At 43.6% G+C, this 26097-nt stretch overlaps 1 protein-coding gene across 3 annotated transcripts in view; it reads right to left on the bottom strand.

Annotated features, from left to right (window-relative positions):
• The window catches only part of PIGN (phosphatidylinositol glycan anchor biosynthesis class N), a 75247-nt gene that overhangs the window by 38612 nt on the left and 10538 nt on the right, over positions 1-26097 (bottom strand). For all 3 annotated transcript variants that reach the window (XM_039910656.1, XM_039910658.1, XM_039910657.1), the window contains exons 5-14: positions 25354-25452; positions 22207-22313; positions 20071-20195; positions 18582-18712; positions 17347-17463; positions 16090-16130; positions 14059-14118; positions 13144-13236; positions 10869-10924; positions 15-93 (exon numbers count right to left, since the gene is read on the bottom strand). In XM_039910656.1, coding sequence (XP_039766590.1) covers positions 15-93; positions 10869-10924; positions 13144-13236; positions 14059-14118; positions 16090-16130; positions 17347-17463; positions 18582-18712; positions 20071-20195; positions 22207-22313; positions 25354-25452 — 908 coding nt within the window. The remainder of the gene's footprint in view (positions 1-14; positions 94-10868; positions 10925-13143; positions 13237-14058; positions 14119-16089; positions 16131-17346; positions 17464-18581; positions 18713-20070; positions 20196-22206; positions 22314-25353; positions 25453-26097) is intronic.

Below are 26097 nucleotides of genomic sequence, written 5' to 3'. Positions count from 1 at the left end.
CAAGATAAACTTACAGTTTCATTATACTTCTCCTGCTTCATGTAAGATCTGGCTTTTCTCAAAATGTCCAACTGTTTGGAATCAGAAAGTGACCTATACAAAACATGAAGGCTTAAATTATATTCCTTTTTCCCTACTGTAACATTTTCTTTGTTTTGTTTTCAGAGGTCAGAAATCAGATCATTTGGGTTTGGAATTTTTTTTTAAACGTTCCGATCAATTCTTTTTATCAGTATTCTCCCCCAACCAATTATTCTCCCCAATTATTAATAAATAATGACAAATTATTTATTTAATGCCTGTCTCCCCCCCTGCACTGGGAGCTTATTATGGGCAGAGAATGTGTCCCTAATTCTGTTGCATTGAACTTTCCCAAGTGCTTAGTACAGTGCTCTACACATAAATACTCAATACTCAAGTAAGCGCTCAATAATTACCACTGATTGATCGATGGTTTGAGAAATCCTGTTTAAACACGGCAATAGTACTCTGGCAGAATATCATAGTAATATTAATTGTGGTATTTGTTAAGCACCCAAGTTCTAAGTGCTGGGGTAGATACGGATGGTCAGTTCGCAAACAGTCCCTGTTCCGTGTGGGGCTCATAATCTAAGTAGGAGGAAGAAAAAGTCTTGAATCCCCATTTTAAAGATGAGGAAACTGAGGTCCAGAAAAGTTAAGTGACTTACCCAAAGTCACAGAGAAAAGCAGTGCAGCATAGTGGAAAGAGTCAGAGGACCCTGGGTTCTAATCCTGGCTTCACCATTTGCTTGCTCTATGACCTTGGGCAAATAATTTCATTTCTCTGGGCCTCAGTTACTTACTTCACCTGTAAAATGGGGATTAAATCCTACTCCCTCCTATTTAGACTGTGAGCCCCATGTGAGACAGGGACTGTGTCCAAACTGATTAACTTGGACCTAACCCAGTGCTTAGAACAATGCTTGACACATAGAATAATAACAACAACAATAATAATAATTAGTAGTAATAGTGGAGCAGATATTAGCCACGTCTTTTGACTCCCAGACCCATGCTTTTTCCAGTAGGCCACGCTGCTTCTTCTCACACAACATTTGCAGCTAAAACATGATACACATTCTCCTCCTACCCATTCCCTGGAAAATTCACCAAAGCACCCTTGAAGGGGAAATTGAGCAAATACCAGAGCTTGGCAGTTTCCACCTCCTGCACACAAAGGCGGTGGAAACAATAGCATAATGAGACATAAGACAGAATTTTTGTCATTTTCTTTCTTTCAAGGCAGAATCTGAATCTTGAGAGAAGGAAAAGAACAAAAGCCAGAAAATAACACAGTTAATACTTTAGCCGAATAGATAGCACTTAAGGAAATTCTTAAGGAAATACCCCAGCACAGGCATTTGGGAGGAAAAAAGGGAGATGAAGGAATGGGTATTAGAATAGAGATAAACACAAGCTCAGTTTAACTTTTTATACTCCCAAAATTCCTGAAAGCCGTAGGAAGGCTCAGGAGAGGCAATCAGTTCAATTGTTTAAATTTGTGGGGAAGGGTGTGAGGATAGCTATAAATCCCATATTCAAGGCAAACCATCATACCTAGGTGCAAGACAGAGGGGAAACAGTTATGAAGGGAGAACACTGATTTGCCATGTCTTGCAGAAAGAAGACGGGTCCGTAAATTCCAGGACCTTTCCTGTTGTCGGACCCAAAAATCATTCTCTCACAGATGACACAGATAGGCACGTTTTCAGCTCCTCTTTAAAAAAAATTAAGCCGAAAAAATGTGGGAGGATTTTACACAATGCTGGGGGACAATGGAGATGTTTTACAAATGAGTACCTTGGGAGGAGGCCGTACTTTGAATATAACCTAACATCCAGAACAAAGAGTAGAAAATCAAAAGGAAAAAGAGAGACAGCAAACAACTTTACATTTTTATTATTACTGTTGCAGTAAATAATCAAGTGAAGCACCGTGGTATTGCAGATTTGGGACATTTAGTATCTAATGTAGAAAACATTTGCACAGTTGCCTCAGCATAAAACCTGCTCAGTTAACTCATTAATAGGGCCACAAGCTAAAGTCAAAGAACTTCTTGCAAGAATGAACAGTCATTTACTTTCCAAGTTTTCATAAAAAGCTTAGCCTCTAAGAGCAGACAGCTATTCCATCAACCACAGCAAATTCAGTCTATTCGAGCTCCTCTATTGGAGAATTAAGCCCCAACAGTCGTCACTACGTGTAGATCACTTTAGCCACAGATAGAATTGTAAATAAAATTCGGAGGGGAGTTTCATGTGTATCGTACCCCTGCCCAACTACTCACTCGCTGCTCTCTGGGGCCCTGGGGGAACTTGACAGGAAGGGACGAGGGGGTTTGCGTGGGCCTGCAAAAACCCCTAGTACTAGAATCACCTCCTTCGTGTAGCTTTGTAGTCCCAAAGTCTCCACGACATTTACGCCAGAGGAAATCATCACCAAGCACTCACCTGATGCTTTTATATTTACCGGTTACCTATTCAAGGTACATGTCTCTATACTATTAACACGCATGCTACTCTTCAGAGAAAATGAGGTCATCCTGACACTTGACAGTGACCACGCAGAACTGAGAGTTGCTATTTAGACAGTGGAAATGAAATTGTAACTCCTTCAGAGTCATTAGCCAGAAACATCCATTACTTCCTTCAGTGAGGTACCCGAGCTCAGAACAAGCAATACTAAATTACCGTTCAAGGACGATACTTTCAACCTTTAGAAGTTTCACATCATCGATCATGAACTGGAAGGGATTTTCAACATTACAGTGGGTTCTGAAGGACTTTACGGGAATCTCTCTCTCACACATTGTTTAAAAACCCTGCTGGAGACTCTCTTCGACCCGGGGACTGACTAAAAGAATCCTGCTGACGATCGGGGGAGTGAGCCAGGATCCCTGCCAGCATGAGGACGCCTAGATGCTATGATTATTCTTCAAAGTGGAAAAGGGATATCGGTGCCTTAACTCCAAGAGGACAAATGCGGTTTCATTCAATATCCACAGAATTTGCCAGAAAAAGTGGGCCAGTGGGCCATACTCTGCTTGGAAATAGTCCCATAGGAGATATTAGCTTGCCTTGACTATTCCTGACAAGTTGTGTTTACACCATAACGTTTCATTTTACATAAAGAACAACATTGGACAGCCCTCCGAAGAAGCCTGGGATGAAATTAAACTCCTGTACCTGCCTCCCGGGGCCGAGTCTGGCTGTTTAAGGATTCCGATCACTAAAGGACGCTCACCGTCTTTGCCAGCACAGTTCTGTTTAGACAGCACCCGGAAAAGGCCCGAAGAAAATGAAAAAGTAGAAGACGACCCTCTCTGAAGGACATGTGGTTTGCAAGCACCCAGACTGGATCACCTTATCATCATCTGTCCACAGACTCACATTTTGTATGCTCACCAAAACGGCTTTTCCAGAGTGACTGAGAAACCTCACCACTAATAAATCTTAATTAATCCAGTAGAGAGAGTGACTAATAATGAAAGATGGGAGACTTCAGAGGCAAATTTTCCTTGCAAATGTGTCACAAGAAAAGTCCACCCGATTGGGCCTATTTATTGCGTGTGCGATGGTAAGCGGTGCCATTCTGTAATAATGACACTGAAGATTGGCCAAGACTTCCTTGTGCCACATATTCTTCCCAAGTCTCCTTAAATGAATTAGCCAATTTAATTCCTGCTGTAACTTCTGCAGCCTCAATCTCTCTCAAGACTGTGGGGTTTCTTGTTAGCTCCACTGCACAGCTAGAAAGGAAATATACAAGGCTTGCCTCTCATCTACTCTTCCACCACAGATGGTATCTGTCTCCAGTGGAAGCAGCCTAAAGGGGGCATATTAAAAGGACTGGGCGACCTTGCTAGCTTCAAATGTGGCGATTCCACTGACCCAGAGAAAACAATTCCAAATTAGACGAGAGTCGAATCCATATGGTCGTCCACTAACCCAAAAGCAAAGTACTTAAAACAGGCATAATGAGAGAAGTTGAAAATCTCTGTATGTTGTTCTAGGAATTTCACTTGATTTTCCGGGGGCTTTTAGAAACCAAGTTTTGTTCCTGAAAAATATAACTAACATTTCATTATAATGGGTCATTAAATCTGAAAATTGTCAAGGCCGGATGCATCAGACTACGAGATGCCATCACGTACGAAGTCTCTTTAATTACTCTACATCTACCAGAAGCTTAATTGTTCTTCTCTGCAAACACACACTCACACACACCCCTCCCCACTGTCTTCTTGGACTCTGTTTCCACCATTTCCCGTGATTCCTGCTCACCTGATTCTTCTCCTACCTCTCCGGCCACTCTACCTCAGGCTCCTTTGCTGGCTCTCCTCTCGCCTCTCACCCCTTAGTTGTGGGTATCCCTTGAGGCACTCATTTGGGTCCCCTACCTTTCTCACTTTATAACGATTGTGGCATTTATTCAGCACATAACAGATGCCAAGCACCTTACCAAGTCCTAGGGAGCTCCACTGCTTGACTGGCTTCATGTGGGTGACTCTCAAATCTACTCACCAGTCCTCACTTCCCACCTGCCTTAGGATTTTGAAAACATGGCTAAGCGGGGGTATCATATCTCTAATCAGCCGCTTCCTCAAATCGTGTAGAATTTCAATGGGAAACACCTACCTTCGATCTACTCTGCCTGACTCGCAATTAAGGGACTAAGAAAAGTCCATCACCGCCTTGAGCAGCGCTTCCAACTCCTCACCTCTCATAGATCTTCACACACTGCCAGCTCCCATGACTCCATAAACACTGCGAGACACGCCAGAGGCCCAACGGTCTTCAGCACAGTGGATTCCCTTCAGCCCCAGCTGGAGACAACCTGGTGCTCCCTACTGCAGCGGCTCCTTCCTGGCTCTGCAACAGCTCTGGATGCAGTTAGCCAGTTCACGATGTGCCCTAACACCATGGTCAGTGGTGGATGGATAGGGGTGTGTATGTGTCTCTGTGATCTCTGACTGAGGCCATTACGGTAAGCTTTTTTTAAAAAAAAACGGTGTTTGTTAAGCGCTTTCTATGTGCCGGCCATAGACGCAATGGGGTAGATACAAGATAATCAGGTTGGACACAATCCGTGACCCACATGGGGTTCCTCTAAAACTGTAAACTCCATGGGGGCAGGGATCACGTCTACCAACTCTATTGTACTATTCTCTCCTCATAGCTTTGTACAGTGTTCTGCACACAGTAAGCACTCAATAAATATCACTGATTAACTGATGAATTGATTCAGGGACTGGTGGGAGCTGCTGGAGGCAGCGGCAGCCACACCGCCACCTTTCAGACCTTCGACTTTTCTTCTCGCTTTGTTCCCAGCACGTTCTCACCAAGTGTCCCTCCTATATCACAGAGGGGGCCCCTCACCTCCAATCCCACCCACCAATTTAGGGCAGGGATAAGTGGGGTGCAAGTCACGAGACTATGGTTCTCGTCCCTATTCTGCCAGTAGCCGAGTGATGACTGTTGGGCGAGTCACTGGGCCCTGATTCCCTTCTGTGAAATGAAGATTTTGATACCTGTTCCTCACTACCTCACAGCGGAGCTAAAGGGCTTTGAGATTTTTGGAAGAAAGCTTCATACCAAGTAACCTTTACAGACTGGAAAGTACTGGCACACGAACATCTTTGGGACAAAATTCCTTGCCGGGTACAAATGGAGATGCACAGAGAGGCAGTCCACGCACTCACCCCTCTTCTGTTTCAATCTCACATCAACAGAACAGAAACTGCCATTCTGCATCTGAAGTGACTTACTGCTCTAATGAGGTCAACTCCTTATGGGAGGGAGGAACTATTTTACCTCTCAGCTAAGGAACACGAAAAATAAAGCAGTTTAGACAGAAATCTGTATTCTTCTCAAGCACCTTGTCGTTTCCAAAAATAAATCACATAAATGTCCCGTAATCCTTCCAGGCTGCCTTAGTTCCAGTCTTACCGATATTTTTTAAACTACGAGAACTGAATATCGACCCAGTGCATTGTTTTCCTTTTTTTAAAGTTCTACGAAAAAAGAAATAGAAAAATACTAAAAAGAAGGATGATTTTCAGTTGAATACCCAACAGAGGAAGATGCAATTTTCATTGCTTCTAACTTCTCCTTAAAAACCCTCAAGGATTTTTACCTTTGAGACAATAAAGTGAGAGGTTTCCCACAGAAAAATGGCAATAAACTAAATAACCATAAGGTGACAGAATCAGATTGTGAATGGCAGAGGTCAACATGTCTTAAGAAAACAGAAAAACACTTTCAGCTTGCTCCAAAAATCTTTTTCAAGAAAATCAAATTTTTCAAAGTACCTTTTCTACAGTGTGAAGCTTGTTATTATAAAGAATAAAACTTGAATTCACTTAATAAATTTAGTCATTTGTGTTTCCTTCACCCTCAGAAACAACTTCGGATATTTGAAGCAGTCCAAGGCAAGTTTCTGTGCCATCGACACAGTTTTCTCCAATACCACTGCTTTAAAAATTTCAGGACCTGTGCTTTCCTCCACTTTTCAGTGGTTGGAAGGAACTCGTTTTCTATCCCCTTTCAAAATCCTAGTGAGCTGTTGCAGTTTTTTCCCTATAATATTTGCCCAAATAACTTGTTGGATGGAGGTGTTTAATTTTCCTATTTGCCTGAAGATTGCTAGTTCACTCTGCCCTTTCGGTCTCTGCTTAGTCACTCATCTCCACCTGCTGGTTAAAGAGCTACAAAATGAACCTCTGGATTTTGCCAATGTTTCAAAAATGAACTATTCCCCTAGTAGTAACACTATTACCAAGAACCCTTTCCTCAACTACTTTGAAGGAAATTTTTCCCAAGGCAAATGATTCACAATAAATTAGTTTTTTTAAATCTGATCATTCGATAAAACTTAAAATGGCCCAAGTTATAATTTCGGAAATATGCTACAGCATCCGCAAAAAGCACCGCTGTTCCTTCGCCTTGCCCCTCGGCAGCAAGCCGGCCTATACTTTTGGAATTCTCTTTTCCTCCCATCGATGCCAATAAAGGGAAGTGATTCTGCAGGAGGAGCACCTGGATACTGGCACTCCTCGCTGACAATTCAACCAGGCCTCTTCTGCTTCTTAACTTGCCTCTGGGTATGTCAAATCATCTGATGGGCTGAAGGAACTTTGTATTCTGGATGCCAATTATTTCCACATTTGAGAACTGCAGTTTCTTTGGGGTAACTCGTCCCTTTCTAAGAAGTGCCTCGATTCTTCTTTCACTATCGTCTCATTTAAAAAAGTCATGAGTTAAAGGTGAGGGTTAAGTATCTTTTGATTACATAACAAGAGTTTCTAGGGGCTTGACTACATTTCCGAACATCTGCCTCCTATTCCAGTAGATGGTTTTCTTCCCGTTCTTGCCAAGTGGTACTTTCTTAAGTAAATTCTGCAGTGGCTTCTGATTAATGCAGTCACTTACTGAGTTCCCTCCTGGTTGGGTAAAGAACATTTTTATTCATTACATCCTTCTGGCAAAGGTTTCTACTTGGAATCTCAGTTTTCAATGATTCAAACTCAGCACTTATGCACATGTGTGTAGTTTTTTTGTTTTTTCTTTGTATATTTATTTGTACATTCAATTATTTACTCATCTATTTCATCCTGCTATAGCTATTCTACTTTCTGCTATATCTTTTGTTCTTTCTCCTGCTTCCCCTGACTAAAAATCATTTTTGTCTGTCGTCTCCCCCACTCGACTGTAAGCTCTTTGAAGGCAGAGAATGTGGGTCTTGCTTTGTACAGTGATGCACTCAACAAATTCTATTATGTCAGATAATTCTCTGAATGTAGTGGAAGAGCACTGTCTCTGCAGACACTTTATTAAGGTAGCTAGCAAATTAAGAGCAGGGTTGTTAATCAATAAGGCTTTAAAATTTTTAGCTCTATACATTTAAGACATCTTAAGAATTAATTTTACCAAAAGAGGGAATCAATTCAGACCCCCAAAGGGGAAAGCTTACGTTCTTTTCAGACGATGAAGATGTATACATTTCCAATTGCCGGAGATCATTAACAACCACTTTCCCTACTGAAACTGGCAAAATGCAAATGCATAAAGGTATGTGTATGCAGTTGAATATCTGCGCACCAACAAACTTAGGCTTTTATATCCATCAGTGACATGTTGAATATCTTATAGAATGCTAGGACTCCGAGCGCTTGGAAGAGTAAAGCATTAGCAGGACTCATGTTCCCTGCTCCTAGCTTACAATCTAATGTGGGAGAAAGATTTAACTCCTAATGGTGAAAGCCGGAAGACCAAGCATAAACTGGAAGCCTTAAGAACAAATACGGGCAAAACGGCTGAAAAATATAATCAGAAACATAGGTAGAATATGAATGCTGAGGATATATTCAAGGACATAGGTGACAAGGCTGGCCAGCTCTTTCTCCACAAACACTTAAGTACAAATACGAACAAGACAACGTGAAACATTAGGTGTAACCTTGCAGTGACCTACCCGACAGATTGCAAGCTACAGACCCCTACTGATCCCTGTAGACTGTAAGCTCCTTGTGGGCAGGGATCATGTCTACCGACTCTGTTGTACTTTACCAAGAGCTTAGTACAGTGCTTTGCACACAGTAAGTGCTCAAAAAATACCACTGAACGACTCATCTTTTGTTCATGATTAACTGGTAGATTCATGCCGGGTTTTACTCCGAGTAAGTTCCCTCCACGAACTATCTGTGAAGGAATATCTTTAACTCTTTTGTACCGAACTATGCATGGCTGAATAAATGTTCTAAGGGGGACTGAGGAAGAAGTTATTCTTGCCTTACTGAGGCCAATTGTGCCTGGAGGAACCAAGGCCCTGTTAAATTTGAGGAATGAACTGGAGCGAGCCTACATTAGTACAGACTGCGTGTCAGCCTTCCATTAACTCCAGGCTTGCGTTTAAAAATGTATTTTCCACGTCACGAAGAATAATAATAATGTTGGTATTTGTTAAGCACTTACTATGTGCAGAGCACTGTTCTAAGCGCTGGGGGAGATACAGGGGAATCAGGTTGTCCCACGTGAGGCTCACAGTTAATCCCCATTTTACAGATGAGGTCACTGAGGCACAGAGAAGTTAAGTGACTTGCCCACAGTCACACAGCTGACAAATGGCAGAACCGGGAGTCAAACCCATGACCTCTGACTCCAAAGCCCAGGCTCTTTCCACTGAGCCACGCTGCTTCCTATCACGTAAGAAACGTAAGAAACGATAGGAGGCGTCCTATCGTTTCATCTAAATTGTGAAATTCTGTCACAGAAATCTACTGCAGTCCCACCACTGTACCATAGGTTCCCTCAGGGGCCGCTTCAGGGAGGCAGGAGACCTGTAGACAAGCCAGGGCCAGGATGGGCTAGGGCACTTTCACATTCCATTCAAAGGGGCCATAATGGTGAGGAATGCTGCTGCTACAAGACTGCCTCTTTTTGCAAAACTGTAGGCTCATGTGACTTCCTGCTTAGCCAGAACAATCGCTGTTGTTTTAAGCATTTTAGCCATAGGTGGGTAATTTGGGAAAAATATAAAAATGCTTTGGGATTGGGGCTAACCCTGTGCTGCCAGAGGGCCCTCATTTCCTCTACTCCGACTCCCTCCTGTGGCTTTGCACTCTGTATTCACCCCTCCCTCAGCACCACAGCACTTATGTACCTATGCACAATTTATTTACTTATATTGTCTGTCTCCCCTTCTAAACTGTGAAGCCCACTGTGGGTAGGGAATGTGTCTACCAACTCTGCTATATCATACCCTCCCAAGTGCTTAGTACAGTGATCTGCTCACAGTAAGCGCTCAATAAATACAACTGACTGATGAATTGTTTGAGCCAAGCTTACCCTGACTTGTAGCGACTCTTGTTCACTTTAAATGCCTGGGCTTCCGAGGCCAGGCTGAAGCACGCTAAGTGCACATCTCTCAGAATACTCAAAATGAGATAAAGAATAGCCCAGAGTGCTTGGAAATTGAACCCCTCCACACCTCCGTATCTCACTCTCTACTCATCCCCAAGATGGAGAAGCTGGAAATAGTGTGTGTATACGTATATATGTTCATATAAATAGACTGTGTATATATGTATGACCATACAAAAACACACACATTTTATATATATATATATATATCATCATCATCATCTTTCCAGTGACATGCCAGGGTAATGAAAGGAAGCCGGAAAAAGAATGAAGAGGAAATGGAATACTCCCACATCCCCAACTAAGCATGTTTGTGGGAAAATCATTTCACAGGGGGCTAATCTTTGACTGGTTAAATGCAATATCAAAGTCAAAATTAAGCACAGAAATTCCTATCTTGTCATCATGACAATCGATGGCATTTATTTAGTGCTTAACGAGCACAGGGCACTGTACTAAGAATTTGGGAGAGTATAATACAGTCAGTAGACATGATCTTTTCCCTCAAGGGGCTTATAAGTGCACATTTATTTTTACAGTATTGGTCATATTTTTCAACTCTTGAACCATATGGTAGGGGTTAAGGGACATAGTGGGCTATGGCTCAGAAATCAAAAACACTAGACCCACATTTTCTCTTCCCTCCCAGTCACGCCACAGGGCCCAAAACAGCTCAACAGGGAACAAGTCTGCAGAGGATGAAGGGAAAGCTTGGGTCTCATTCTGATGTTAGGCTGTAGATCCCGGATTGCCACCAACCCTCAGCCGATCCTCCCCAGAAACAGAAACCTCAAGGAATCCCCTCGGCCCACTCTGCTTTCACAGCGGGTAACTACACGGTGGGTGGAAGTCTGTGTCTTCCTGAGCCCACAGTTTCCAGAAAGTTTGGTCTCCTATCTTTTATCAAGAAGCAGAAAATGCACTTACTTAAATGGTGTGAACAGAAACGATAACGTGGTTTCTTTCTTCTGCATCATTTTCACCTGCAAGTCAAGAATGAGAACAGGATTGTGGCACGGTGAATGAGAAGGGAATTTCCTTAAGTTCATCTGGAAACACAACAGGTTTTCACGCATTCACCTTTTAGTATTGGAAAAGTATTTCAAAGTAAACTACATCATTTAAGTGCAATTTAGACAGGTCTAACTTGGACTCGCTAACTTGGGGTCCGCAAACTTGGACTTGAATATATAAGCTTTGTATCTCCTAACAGTGCGTTTGAGTGTTCACATCGCAATTCTCGACAAAAACATAGAGATCCATGAACTGTGCTAAGACAGTATCTCTGAAACTCAGTTCAATTGTTTAAAGGTCCACCCTCTAGTTTTTTTCTGCTGACGTCCACGGTACGGGGCGAGAAATTGATTTCCTACACTGAGGACGGGAGACCCCGAGTCACCATGGACCGGGCTAAAGCCACAAAGAGATGAGGACCGGTCAGTTTGACATTTCCGGAAATCTATCTGGTGGGAGAAGTATTCTTTCCCACCACTTAGTATGGTGTGCTGCACACAAGAAGTGCTTAATTAATACTGTAATGACTATTAATCCTAGAAGTAGGAGTATGGGAAGGTAAGGGAGGCAGGAGAAGGCCTCCTACAAAAGAGTGGCTGGTGGGATTCAGAAGTGATTTTTGGAAGTCACACAGCTGGGCTGACTGCCAGCCACTGAATGCCAAAACATGGATAACGGAGGCCACGGCTCCATAAACTGTGCTCTCCCATCCACCTCGATCCCCTAAACCTCCACCTCGGCTAGCCTCATAATAAAACCCGCACAAAATTGCTAAGTGGTGAAAGAAACCAAATACACATTCCTTAATATTCACTGGGCATATAATCGCTCCTCCTTCTAGCCCTGTGCAAGAGATCTGCTTTTCTGAGATGGAAAAAAGACAGCTGGTAAGTTCTGACAGAGCTTTCAAATGCATGTCTACACTGTTAGTATCATCAGGATCCAAACACTGAGAGGGAGAGCTTCGTGTCAGACTGGAGCCCTCCTCTTCTCTCTTCCCGTCGACCCGAAACCCTCCTTCTCACCACAAAAAAAAAAAAAAAAGCACTACTGATTTGTGGACAATTTACTCAGACAAGATAGCTGTTCAGTCCCTAAATCCCAAAAGGCATTTTGGAGCACTTTCCACCAACTTGTCTTGGGATTAACTGGATATTCCCAAGGAATGAATGGTGTGCATTTCTCGGCACAACCTGAAGAAGAGTATTTTCCTGGAGGCGAGCAAGTAGTTGCCATTATAACCACTTGAATATAGCTTTCGGCTACTGTCAAGGTCCTTTTTCATATGGCTTAGCTATTTTAAAATATTCTGAAGAGCCATCCCAGAACAGAGAGCAGCAAGGAGTAGAGGAATGAGTTCGGGCCAGGGAGTCAGAGGATGTGGGTTCTAATCCCGGATCCGCCACTCATCTGCTGTGTGACCTTGAGCAAGTCACTTCTCTCGTCTATGGCTCAGTTCCCTCATCTGTAAAATGGGGATTAAAGCTGTGAGCTCCATGTGGTACATGGATTGTTTCCACCTGATTTAACTCATCTATTCCAACACTTAGTACAGTGCCTGGCACGTAGTAAGCACTTAAATACCACAAAAAAAAGAAAAGAAAACTGCAAATGAAAACATATAACCACCTAGAAAAGAAGAGAGAAAGAAAATAGAATAGGAAAAAGGAAGAGAAGATGGGAGAAAACAAAGGAGACTGTGGTGAAAGCACTTTAGGCAACTAAAGAGAAAAAGGGTTTTCTGAAGCAGCAGGTGGAGAAAACAAAAATATTCTGAGTTTAGAAAGGATCTAACCATTAGACCTCGCTCTTTGTTGAGCACAAAGGGGCCATGAATCAGCCCAGCGTACAGCTGCCTCGGATGTCACTGCCGGGGAACGTCTGACCCGTCAGTCACTCCCGCTCCCAGAGTCAGGGACCTGCGGCTGCTGAAGAACGCACCCTGGGGCCCCCAATGTTCAGGGTTCGAGGCATCCTGGCTGGACTCGGGGCAGACGCATTGAAAAGGGGTTTTCCTAGTGTCTGCTCATTACAGGGATCAAATTGGGAGAATGACATTAACCCGTTTTCAAGCCTACTATAAAGCAACTAATTAAAAGTCAACTTAAAAGGGTATTCTTTACATTAAAGTGCTCAATGAGTTTGCTTACAATGCTTTACAATTGCAGTACTTTTCACTTGTATTTACCTTATATTGTTCAAGGATCTGAACAGCGTTTGTAAACATACTCTCTGCCTTGAAATGATCACTACTGTTGAGATACTCCAACGGCAAAATGCCCTGAAAATATTAGACATCATTATCTATTAACAGTACTGATTTCTCTGTACAATCTCATTTTACAAACCATTCCGGGGTGGGGGTGGGGGGTGGACAACGATGATAATTTCTCGAAAAGCACCACTGTAAAAAATTGCAATGGACCCTATCTCTATAGCACTCCACAGACCAAACATAATCCCTGAATCCTCTAAACTCCGGAAGCTCGTCGTGGGCAGGGAATGTAGGTGCTACATTGTAACTCCCAAATGCTTTGTACAGTGCTCTGCACACAGTAAGGGCTCAATAAATACGATTGCCTGAACCTCCCTCACTAAACTGGGCAAAGCAAGCTAAAGAGAGTCTTAATTCACAAGAAGCTCACAGTATAAAAGTGGCAACGAACTGAAAGGAAAGCAAAGCAGCTGCTCGACACCAGCCAACCAGACAATGGTATTTATTGAGCACCTACGGACCGCAGAGCACTGCATTCAGCAAGACGAGGTGCATGTTCCCCAACTTCAGTGAGCTCTCTAATGGGGGAGACCGACGGGAAACAGTGTATTCTGACTGGCTACCCCAGTGGATGGGAAACCCAGCTTGGGAGAGTTAGCTTGGAAGCAGGGGGCCTCTAACTATGCATTTTTCAGCGAGCGGCTGGGAAGCTCTTATTCCGGCTTAAAATGAAAGCGAGGCGGTCCGGGAATCGCAGCTCGGCCACCGCCGATACTGTATTTGCAAGAATTTCCAAAAAGGAACACCACCGTGCACAGGGATGCATTAATCTCAATTTGCCACCACTTACTTTCATGCAAGTAGAGATCGGAAAATGGCAGTTCTTACCACAGAATTCAGGGGAAAAGGGACTCCTATAAGGGCGGCCATCAACGGTGCCAGGTCAGCCTACGGAAATAGAAAATTAACATCCTGGAAGGTCCTGAATGCAGTTAGCAAAGGGTAGAAGAGGACTAATTCTAATAGAACAAATACATTTTGGAAACCAAGCTGTGATTGTTCTGGAGGAACGCCCTAGGAAAGCAACATGGTCTGATAAAGAAGGAGCGTGGCTTAGTGGAAAGAGCACGGGCTTGGGAGTCAAAGGTCATGGGTTCAAATCCCAGCTCAGCCGCATGTCAGCTGTGTGACTTTAGGCAAGTCACTTAACTTCTCAGCGTGGCCCAGTGGAAAGAGCCTGGGCTTCAGAGTCAGAGGTCATGGGTTCGACTCCCAGCTCTGCCACTTGTCAGCTGTGTGACTGTGGGCAAGACACTTCACTTCTCTGTGCCTCAGTTACCTCATCTGTAAAATGGGGATTAACTGTGAGCCTCATGTGGGACAACCTGATTACCCTATATCTACCCCAGCGCTTAGAACAGTGCTCTGCACATAGTAAGTGCTTAACAAATACCAACATTATCCCCTGTGTCTACCCCAGCGCTTAGAACAGTGCTCTGCACATAGTAAGCGCTTAACAAATACCAACATTATTATTATTATTCTCTGTGCCTCAGTTACCTCATCTGTAAAATGGGGAGGAAGACCTTGAGCCCCAAGTGGGACTACCTGATCACCTTGTATCCTCCCCAGTGCTTAGAACAGTGCTTTGCACATAGTAAGCACTGAACAAATGCCATTATTATTTTATTATTATTTATTACTGGAATCTTCAGAAGGCTTTCTACGCTGGCTGGAGAGAGACAGTGGACTCAAAGTCAATAAAATCAGCTCCTGCCCTAGTTACCTAATATCTTTTTTCATTATCCTTAAATGTCAGTTCATAAACAGAAATATTTCTGAATTTGGTCATCCATTCATCTCCACAGAATTTTGTTGTTATTCCGATTTTGGAACTCCTCTCCCACCTCCAATCTGCATTTACAATGAACCCTCCCCTCTCCACAGTTTTTGAGGGAGGCCGAACCTTTTTTTGAAAGGTATAGCGCTCCACAGGTCCAGGGAAGCCAATCCTGTCTCAGATGCAACAGTAGGAGCAACAGGAGCATTTACTGAGTGCCTTCTGTAGGCAGAGCACCGACTAGGCACTTGGGACCTCGCAACTGAAGAAACGGATGGTTTCTGATGGACCAGTGAATTAGATCCTCCATCGAGAATGAGGAAAAGTTGAAAACTGCAAATAAGCTTTAAGAAAATTGTATTTTCCTATTGGCTAAAATTCCAGTCAGTAAACATTAGGCTACTGCACAGAGAAGAATTGTTTTTACAGTTTTATTATATATTCACTATTTTCATTTTCACCAGCTTTTTAGCTCACTAATGAGGACTGGAAGCTTCTGATGATTGTGGCTCTTATTTTATGATTTTTGACTAAAAAATGGCACTATTAAAAATCATTCCATTATTTATAATAATAATAACTACGGCACTTGGTTAGCACTTACTATGTGCCAAGCACTGTTGTAAGCACTGGGGTAGATACAAGGTAATCAGGTTGTTCCATGTGGGGCTCACAGTCTTAATCCCCATTTTACAGATGAGGTCACTGAAGCACAGAGAAGTGAAGCGACTTGCCCAAGGTCACTCAGCAGACACATGGCGGAGCCGGGATATAAACCCACATCCTCCAACTCCCAAGCCCGTGCTCTTTCTACTTAAGTCACGCTGCGTCTTTATTTGTGAAATAGATTCCATGATGTCAGTGCTTGAATTCTCTTCTTTGTATTTCATCTTATCAAATAATAAGCCTAGATTTGCTAGGTCAAAATAATTTATTACACTACAAGGGAGACATTTAGGTCAAATTTTCTCTTGGGCTAAAAAGTATTTTTTTCATTACCAACATCCCATTCTTGATGAACTCCTGGCTAGTCTTGTTGTGAGAGGAAGAGGGAATTACTGGAGAGCTGAATTTCATACCTGATTGATATCCAGCCTTTTCCAGTTCTCCAGTTTCCATTCTGTAAGGAACAACGGAGCACGTGAGAACAGGAATACCTTCACAGTAACATAATGGGTAGCTGATAAATCATCCACCCTTATACAAAACTTGAAATGCTGTTAGTTGGCTGAGATAGTATATGCCTTTGCTTCTGTTTTCAAATCAAGTTTGGGGGCAGTCAGATGACAAAACATTGTTTTCCAGGGCATCAGATGACAATCTCAAGCTATTTCCCAGCTTTTCTTCTGGGTTTATTTAGTGCCTTTCCTCCAGAGAACTCATAGGGCCATGAGTAGAACTCGAAAGGTTTATACTGAACTTTCGGCTGCTCTGAATATTTGAAATCAGGATGTGAGACAAAGAAAAATCAATCAGTTGTATTTATACAACGCTTACTGTGCGCAAAGCACTGTACTATGTGCTTGAGAGAGTACAGTATAACAGAGTTGGGACACTTTCCTTGCCCACGACGAACTTACAGTCCAGAAGGATGGGAAGGAAGAGAGTAGGTTGCATTGCACAGGGCAAGGGAGCAAATGGAAACGGTGCAATAGCAACCCTAAATCACGAGGGATCACAAGATTTCATTCCCTACTTAGGAGCCATTGATCTGCAAGATCACCTCTCGTCTGTTCTGCCAGGACACTGGCACGGGGCTGCCCAATGTTTCTGGCTTAGAGTGTCGGTTAATGCAGAAGGGAGAGGGAATAGGGCAAATGAGGGCTTAGCTGGAGAAGGACTCGTGGAGGAGATTTGATTCTAACAAGTCTCTGAAGATGGGGCGAAAGATGCTCTGTCATATATGAAGGGGGAGGGAGTTCCAGGCCAGAGGACGTGGGCAAGGGGTCAGCGGCGAGAGCGGTGAGATCGAGGTACAGCGAGTATGCCGGCGTTAGAGGATCAAAGTGTGCCGCCTGAATGATAGTAGGAAATTAGCGAGGTAGGATAAGAGGGGGCGAGGTGATTGAGTACACCACAAAATCTAATGTAAAGATTCAAATGCAATGTAAGGTAAAAAACATAAGGTAAAACTTAAAGCTGATGGTAAGGAGTTTCTGAGGGAGTGGGGAGACGTTAACTCAACTACTGGGCCGATGGCCTTCGGCAACAAAATGTGGAAGTCCCAAGTGCCACTTCAGATTGCAGAACAATTACTCCAACAAACCTGAATCTGGGATATGTGCGTGTCTTACACAAGTGTTACCAGTTAATCAATTTCAGATTTACTTTCATACCTTCTAAAAATGTATCATCAAACTGTTGCTTGTCCATTCGCTGTGGATAACTGACTCCAGCTCCCCAAACAATCAGGGGTGTTAGCGTTTCTGAGGGATGACCAGCCCCATGGGACCCTGTAAATATAGATATCAAAGGATAACGGAAGAAAAAGAAATAGGTTAATCAGCAACTGAAAGATCCTGAATGGTTCTTGGATAGCTTGAAAGAGGTCTGTACGATGCAGCCACGTTCATCGAGAATCCTACAGTTTCGCAGATCGCTTAGCAAGAGACCAGGGACAGCTATGTCTTCAGATCCGTGTAGGCCTAGCACTTAGCCAGCTATGTGACTGTTACACTGTTAAATTCTACTCTCCCAAGCACTTAGTACAGTGCTCTGTACAACAGTAAGCACTCAATAAATACGACTGACCGACTAGTTCCACTGCAGGGTGACGGAAGAGCCAAAATGGGCAAGGAAAAGTAAGGGAGAAGAGCATGCCCCGCTCTCTTCCCAACTGCTCGGAGAGGTAGTCGCCAATGGCCAAGTTTTGCCACGGGTGACTGCAGTGCTTTTGGATAAAGTCCACGGCCTTGGACCCCAACACCACACAGGCCATCAAAAAACAAACCTCTGAATCAAAGGAAGAGCCCCCATACCAAATTCCAGGACCCAGCATAATCAGCCTGTTGACCAAGGAACATAATAATCGGTCAATCGTATTTATTGAGCACTTACTGAGCACAGAACACTGTACTAAGAGCTTGGGAGAGTACAATATAACAGAGTTGGTAGACATGCTCCCTGCCCACAGTGAACTTACAGTCTAGAAGGGGAGACAGATACCAATATAAATAAATTAAGGATATGTACGTAAGTGCCGAGGAGCTGAGGGAGGGGTGAATAAAAGGGCAAGGGGGACAGAGAAGGGAGGGGAGAAGATAATAAACAGTGTCCAAGGAGCCAGGGTTGTATCAGGAGTCTCCGGACAGGAACCGGGACCTGGAGTACATCTCTTCTAGATGCGGGGGTTGTGTTTTCATCAATTCAAAACTCTTTCAAGAAACCCCTTGAATGCTACTCAAAAACACTTGAAAATATTCTCCCTCTTTCACTCAGAAAGGCATTTCCTTTCAGAAAATAGTTTGCCCATATTTCTGAAAGTGACAATCCGCCATAACCAAGTCTAAACAGTTACCCTTGCAAATTAACTTCTGTATTTCATGACAAAAAGAGATCTAGCGTGCCTCACCCCAATCTGTCATTCCGTGGTCAGAGGTGATAACGAAAGCCGTTTTCCCATCATTTCCATAAAAGCCTTCAAGGAGGGTCACGATTTCTTTGATTCCATCATCAACTTTTTTGATGTTCTCTTTATATTCTCTGTCGAGATGGGAAAAAAGTTTGGCTGCATATGATTACTCACTCGGGGAAATCACATATTTGTTTTGTTCAGTGTAGACTTAGTGGCCCTCAGCTAGCACTACCTGAAATTGAGTGTGAACAAATTCCATCTTCATTCTACTTTAAAATCTACATTCCCATTCATTTGGTGGAAAAATGTAATTTCCTCGTCAGCCTGGAAATGAGGCTAGAAAGAACTGGTTGAGGAAGTTCTTCCTTAGGAAATGACTCTCTCTCTCTCTCTGTCTTGAGAGCCCAATCAGGCCACTGGAGAGAGATAGCACTGACCCACATTTCTCGTGCCGCACCACTTCTGTCTAACCTCTTAGTAGTACCACACCGCGACCTTCGGGGGAAGGAATGTTGACTTTTAAATCAATCATTTTTGGCTTAAATCGATCAATCAATCAATTCTGTGTGCAGACCACTGTACTAAGCACTTGAGAGGGGACAGTATAGCAATATAACACATTCCCTGCCCATAACAAGCTTACAATCTAGAGGGGAGCTTACAGCCTCCAGCCACTGGTGTCCTATGAAAAGGGAAGGTAGTGGTGGTTGAGAACATAGCACCCGGGCCATGGACCTCAGCTTCACCTTGGTCTCCTCTAGTCCCTTTTCTGCACCAGGTAGTCACGCCCCTGTCTGGGAAGGGAGCAGACTTTTTTCTTTCACCTAACCATAAAACCACTGCACACAGAGGGTGTCCCTCTACATTGCTTCCCCTACCCCGCAGGGAGGAGAGTTCCTTCTAATGGATAAGAGCCTGGGCTTGGGAGTCAGAGGTCATGGGTTCGAAACTCAGCTCTGCCACTTGTTGGCTGTGTGACTGTGGGCAAGTCACTTCGTTCTCTGTGCCTCAGTTACCTCATCTGTAAAATGGGGATTAACTGTGAGCCTCACGTGGGAGAACCTGATGACCCTGTATCCACCCCAGCGCTTAGAACAATGCTCTGCACATAGTAAGCGCTTAACAAATACCAACATTATTATTAAAGCACCAAACTGTGCCAGGCCCAGAAAGTGAGATCGATTGATCACGCGATCAATCAAAGGTATTTACTAAGTGCTTACTGTGTGCAGAGCTCTGTACTAAGCGCTTGGGAGAGTACAATGCAACAAAATTGTTAAACGCTTTCCCTCCTCACAATGAGCTGACGGCCTAGAGGGATTCTGGGTTACATGACAACACTGGCTCTACACTTAGCTTTCCTCAGAATGGCAACGAGTAACAGTTTCACCGCAATGCTTACAAATATAAAATTTCATTGGTCAAAAATCAGCAATACCTGCCTGCCAGAATGGTCAAATAAAATATAATTCAGAATTAAAATTACCTCGATGCTGGTCGGTGAGCATGCCCATTTGTGTCTATTCCTAGCAGGTGCAAGAACAGAACTATTTTCCCTTCATTTAACTTAGAAAACAGAGACTGGTTACTTCTGGCAGAGTGGAAGAAGTCCTACAGAAAATCAGTCAGAAAAATAAAAACAATTTAGAATTTCAGAGTACACTTCTATTATGCCCTTTCAAAATTATTGACGGTAACCTTCACAGGCAATTTAATGAAGAAAAACCATATTCTATATCGTTACTCTTCTTTGACTGCTATCCATAAATGCTTTCTTCTATTCGTACCTGGCTAACATCCTAGAGCTCTGTAGTAGACTGTAAATCATTTGTAAATCAAAGTTGCATGCAGGGAATATAGATAAAACTTCCAAAAGCTAAGATGTGGCAGTGTGGAAAAAAAGATTAGCTACTGAAAAGGGATGCTGGAAATTTTTTCAATATGTGCTGTGTTTTAAAAGATTTTCCACAGAGGGCTGCTGAAGTTGGACAAGTACGGTTAGTTATCCTTCACCGTGGAAGACGTGAAGTTCTGACAGTGAAGTTCACCTCTGAGTGCACGTGTGGGTGAAAAAGCCTATGTAGAACCGACAGTTCCCGTCACATGTTGCACAAAAAAAGGCTGTCCCTCGTTGTGTGGTTTTGTTTAATGTCTGCAGCGCCTGGAGATGTAGGATCCAACCAGCGCTGACTTTATGGAGGGAAAATAAGTCTGGGTCGCTGATGTGGGACCCAGGGAGTTTCCTGGGTTGGCGTTCAAAATCACCAAAGGCTACAAACGAGGCCTAGAGGAAAGAGTACAGGGCTGGGAATCGAGACCCGGGATCTAGTTCCTCCTTGCCAGTTGCCTGTTTAGTAATCTTGGGCAGGTCACTCAGGAGAAGCAGCAGGGCCTATTGGCAAGAGCCCGGGCTGCGGACTCAGAGGTCAGGGGTTCTAATCCCGGCTCCACCACTTGTCTGCTGTGTGACCTCGGGCAAGTCACTTCACTTCTCTGGGCCCCAGTTCCCTCATCTGTAAAATGGGGATCGAGACTGTGAGCCCCATGTGGGACAGGGATTGTGTCCAACCTGGTTACCTTGTATCTACCCCAGTGCTTAGTACAGTGCCTGGCACATAGAAAGGGCTTAACAAATACCGTAATTATTATTAGTGTTAACTTTTCGGTGCCTCAGTTTCCTCATCCATAGAAAGGGAAGAAGATGTCTGCTCTTTCTCCCTCTTAAGATTGTGAGCCCTGTGTGGAACAAGGACTGTGACCAATATAACTCTCTTGATTCTACCCTGGCGCTTGGCACATAGTAAATACTTTATAAAAACCAACTTTATTAAACGGAAGTTAACAAAGGATTTGGATATCTTCTGATGGATGACCACTAGGAACCTTTTTTTTTGGAAGAAAGGCAGCAAGAAAGAATACTAAATGATGGAATGGGAGTCTAAGTTTATAAAGAATATTAAAACTAAAAACAACAAACCATAAACTGCAACTGACCGACGAGTGAGACTACCACAGGGTGTGAGATCATTGACGGAAGCTGCATTCGTTACTTCTTTCTGGCTAGGAAGAGCTACTTGGAACACTGAACCTGCCTTGAAATCAGAAAACTCGTTTTCTGTAAAACAACTTTGATGTCTAAATCATTCTGTAAAAACCTTAGACTTTCTATTAAAAATGATTTGCCTCATTAGTTTGTTATTCTCCCACAATTCGATGAACATGTCTGTAGCCCCAAACCTTAAACTATGACTATTGCTGAACATTGTCTGCTGACGGCTCAGGACGTGGAAGGACAGGGTTCTTCCGCAAATGATTCTAGTTTTCTCCACAAAATGTATTTTTGCAGGATGCTTGAGGGTGGTCTCAACTTTTCAGGATAGAAGGTTGGAATTTTTTGATGCACCATCACCGTTCAATTATTTATCTTTATTATTTTAAGGTGTTTGTTCCCACTGGATTTCTTCAATGGGGGAACTGCAATTTCAGCTGATTATAACGGCCCACCCAGAAATCCAGCTGTAGCTATCGGCCAAATACAAATCTCCGAGGAAACGTTCTAATCTGCCCTGAAAGTGAACATTTCCAATAAAGCCATCTGCCGTGAGCCTAAACACGTGTTTACCTTTACTTGGTCAAAAACCCAGGTGTCCAGCCTCGTGGCATCTTGTGCTCCAAAGTCCTCTTTCTCGGCTGTGTAGGAATGTGTATAGACGTGGCCTCCGGTGGCACCTGAAAGGACAAGGGGAGCTTTCTTTTAACTAACCGAAACCCAGAAAAAATAGGAGGCAAATCTAAAATCTCAGCTTCCTCTCCGTCTCTAATTAACCTTTGTGTTTGCACTAGCCTTTATTTCTGATTTCTGGCTGACCTCTTCCCCATTACTTAAGAATTTTCCTTCTCTTGGATTTGCCTTCCAGGCCCTCAGTACTATTTTCCTCCTTGCTTCCCCCATGTCTTCTTTCTGCTGTTTTGCCTCTGATCCCTTTCCATCTGTTCTCACTCCCTTCAGCCAGGCCTCAGCTCCTTTCCCTCTGTTTCCCTTCAATTTCCCCATTCCCCATCTGTTGTACTGTCTGACCCACAATCTCAGCTCCTCCGCCTCTTTCTCTGAGGGCCTTTCTTGCTGAAATATTTACTTCCAGGGCTGGCTGAATAACCATCTCTCCTCCAGACTCATACAAATACTGCATATACATTCTTTCTGCCCTCATTCACTGCTGCCCCTGCAAGCATAATGCCTACAGTGACTAGATTGAGTGAAAAGGGTTATCTTGATTTTTCTAGAACTGAGTCATGAGGGCTTCCTGAAGCAGTGAAAGGAATGCTGCTTTTCTTCCACTCTATATTTTGAGGGAGTGTGATGTAATCTACTGATTAGCAACCCAGTCTCGGCCTAGGATTGGAGTACAGGCACACAGGTAATCAAAGGAATATTCCCCAGGGTCATTTTGAACTAGGATAATTATTCCTCTGCTAGGAGGAATAATTATGAGTTATAATTATCTCTCAAACATCTGTCTATGAATTGCCCCTCATCTTATAAGCCACTACAAATCGATCAAACTTTAAAAATGTTTAAAACAGAAAAACATGCATGTCTATGAACATATACAACAAGCATAATAGGTTATGAATACACTCGGTTCACCTAGCACCCGGTGGCTGCGTTTTCTTGGTTTTGGTATTTGTTAAGCGCTGTCCTAAGCACTGGGATAGATGCAAGCCAATCATTTAGACACAGTCCATGTCCCACAAGCAGTCTTAATCCCCATTTTAAGGATGAGGTAAACTGAAGCATAGAGGAGATAAATGACTTGCCCAAAATCACAGAGCAGACAAGTGGCAGAGCCGGAATTAGAATCCACGACTTCTGACTCCCAGGCCCGTGCTCTATCCACTGTGCCACGCTGCTTCAGTACATACCACTGACTGATTGATAAGCACTTGGGAAAAAGAATAATAATAATGAAAATGTTAGTATTTGCTAAGCACTTACTATATGCCAAGCACTGTTCTAAGCGCTGGGATAGATACAAGGTTAACAGGTTGTCCTACTTGGGGCTCACAGTCTTGATCCCCATTTTACAGATGAGGGAACTGAAGCCCAGAGAAGTGAAGTGACTTGTCCCAAGTCACACGGCTGTCAAGTGTCAGAGTCAAAATTAGAACCCACGACCTCTGACTCCCAAGCCCGGGCTCTTTCGGCTAACCCACACTGAGAGTATAATACAGTTGGTGGACACGATCCCTGGCCACAAGCAGCTTAAGGTCTGTCATGCTGCCCAAGGAACAGGTTGAGAGAGCAGAGGGTGGGGGAGGGAACATATGACAAAGCCAGGGCTCAGAGCAAACTGAGCTGAGCTCAATGGGAGCTGGCTCAGAGCTGCTGGCAAAGCCAAGAGGCTGACAAAGATGCGAGATGAGGCTCATTAGTGGCTAAGATCGCTAAGACTGAAGCTGAAGAACAGTTCCGAACAAGGGGCTTCCGAGCAGGAGGCAGGGGAGCAGACGACGGATCCCATTTGCAAAAGAGGCATTCTGGAAGTTCTATCTTCAGCCCCCGGCCAGCCAATCAATCAATCAATCACTGCATTTACTGAGCACTTAGTATGTGTCGAGCACTGCACTGTTTGGGAGAAGAGAATTGGTATATACATTCCCTGCCCACAATGAGCTTACAGTCTAGAGGCCAACAATCCAATCCCTATGCACCATCTCCTCACCGCTGCTTAAAGAAACCACAGTGGGATTCCATGAAGGACCACCCTAATCGCTGCCTCCTGGGGAGTAAAGACCCCCTGGAAGCGGTCAGAGACCCTTTTTAAACGAGGACTAGAGGAAGAAATACAGACCGAGAAGTTGTCTTCACGTGAGCATGTGCAGTAGTGCCCGGCCAAGTACAAATGGAAGACAAGGACTCGATATCTCCATTGGTTTTCTCAGCTTCATCTGGTTTTCCAAACTATTAAAAACCCTGGAATTGCTAAATTCATGACAGTTATCTACCTGAGAGAAAAACAAAATTTCTGTATGGGGGGAACGTAGTTCAACTTGTCCTTTTCTGGTAGTGAGATCGAATCTGTGCTTTGTTTTATGGTATCTGTTTAGCACATACCGCTTGTCAAACACTATTCAAAGCACTGGGGTGGGTACAAGTTAATTAGGTAGGGCACAGTCCCTGTTCCAGGTGGGGCTCACAATCTAAGTAGCAGGAATCTCTGGCAAAATTGCATCCTTTGTACGGGAAATGACAGCTCTGAGCCACTTCTGGCCTCCTGTAATTCAGGCGACGAGTGTTTGTCCGCCTGCTAGCAAGACACAGATTTCGACTGTTTTGGTAGAAGCGGTGATGGCCTGCGCTGAGTCCGCCACACTGTCTCCCCAGATTTCCTCCTCTCCTCCCAGGGGCACGCATTTGAGACAGCTGGGGGGGAGAATGGGAGCAACTCGTGGTCCTGGAACAGAATATCTCAGAGACCGTGGCAGCAGTAGGCCCCACTGTGCCCTCACCCATTCTGGAATCCATCAGTGAGGCTGATATTTAGCACGGCTTAGGTGAGGGTCTCTGCCACTTTCTGGTGAAAGCCGAAGGAAACTGAAAACGGTGAACAGGATAAAGATGAAAAAGGCATTTTAAAAATCCTAAATTCTAACCTTGTGAATTCAAGTCAGGACATAAGGAAACCCCAGTTTCTTGAGCAAAGTCAACCCGGAACGTCTAATTAAAAGGCTCTTTTATTAAGTAAAAAGGCAAATAACACCCTCTTACCTTTGGCAAACATCGGTAAAATATCCGGGCTTCCCCAGCTCCAAGTGTATTGGCTTTCATTGAAAAGTGAATCAAATTCCACAGGATTTTCCTTCCATCCTGCAAGTAGTTAAAAGAAAATTCAGAATAGTACTAATAAAATTCCTTACATTTGATTGCCCATCTACCTTCACATCAAACAGAAATTCCTTAAAAGCACTCATTCAGCCTACCTTCCAACTCACTCCACTGACTTCCTACTATAACCCAGGCCACACATTTCATTCCTTTCATGACAACTTACTCTACCTCAATCTCGTCCATCTCATCGCCAAGTATATCCGGGTATATACATTGATATATCCAATTATTCAGCAATGCCCTCCTGACGCACGTACTGCTTCCTCTATATCCCTGTGCCTCCTTCTTCAAAAATACATTATTTTTGTCTACTTGCCTCTTCCATTAGAGTGTAAGCCCCCTGACAACCACAATATGTCTTTTGCTCCAGGTGTACCCTCCCTAGAGCTCAGTACACTACAATGTTTTGGTGGCGCTCAACAAACACCATTGACTGACTGATTTATAAATTTCTAACAGCATTATTCTAGCAAAAATGAAAGATCTCAGGGAATAGCTGAGGAAAGAAAGAATCGATCCATCAACAGTACTACCTAAGCATCTTCAGTGCACTAAGCATTTGGAAGAGTAGATTAAAATCAGAAGGCACGATCCTTTACCTCTAGGAACTTACAGTCTAGCTGG

Source organism: Ornithorhynchus anatinus, chromosome X3, assembly GCF_004115215.2.
Source record: "Ornithorhynchus anatinus isolate Pmale09 chromosome X3, mOrnAna1.pri.v4, whole genome shotgun sequence".
NCBI classification, from domain to species: Eukaryota; Metazoa; Chordata; class Mammalia; order Monotremata; family Ornithorhynchidae; genus Ornithorhynchus; species Ornithorhynchus anatinus.
Note: the sequence above shows the minus strand (reverse complement) of the source record. Positions and strands in the feature narration are given on the sequence as shown.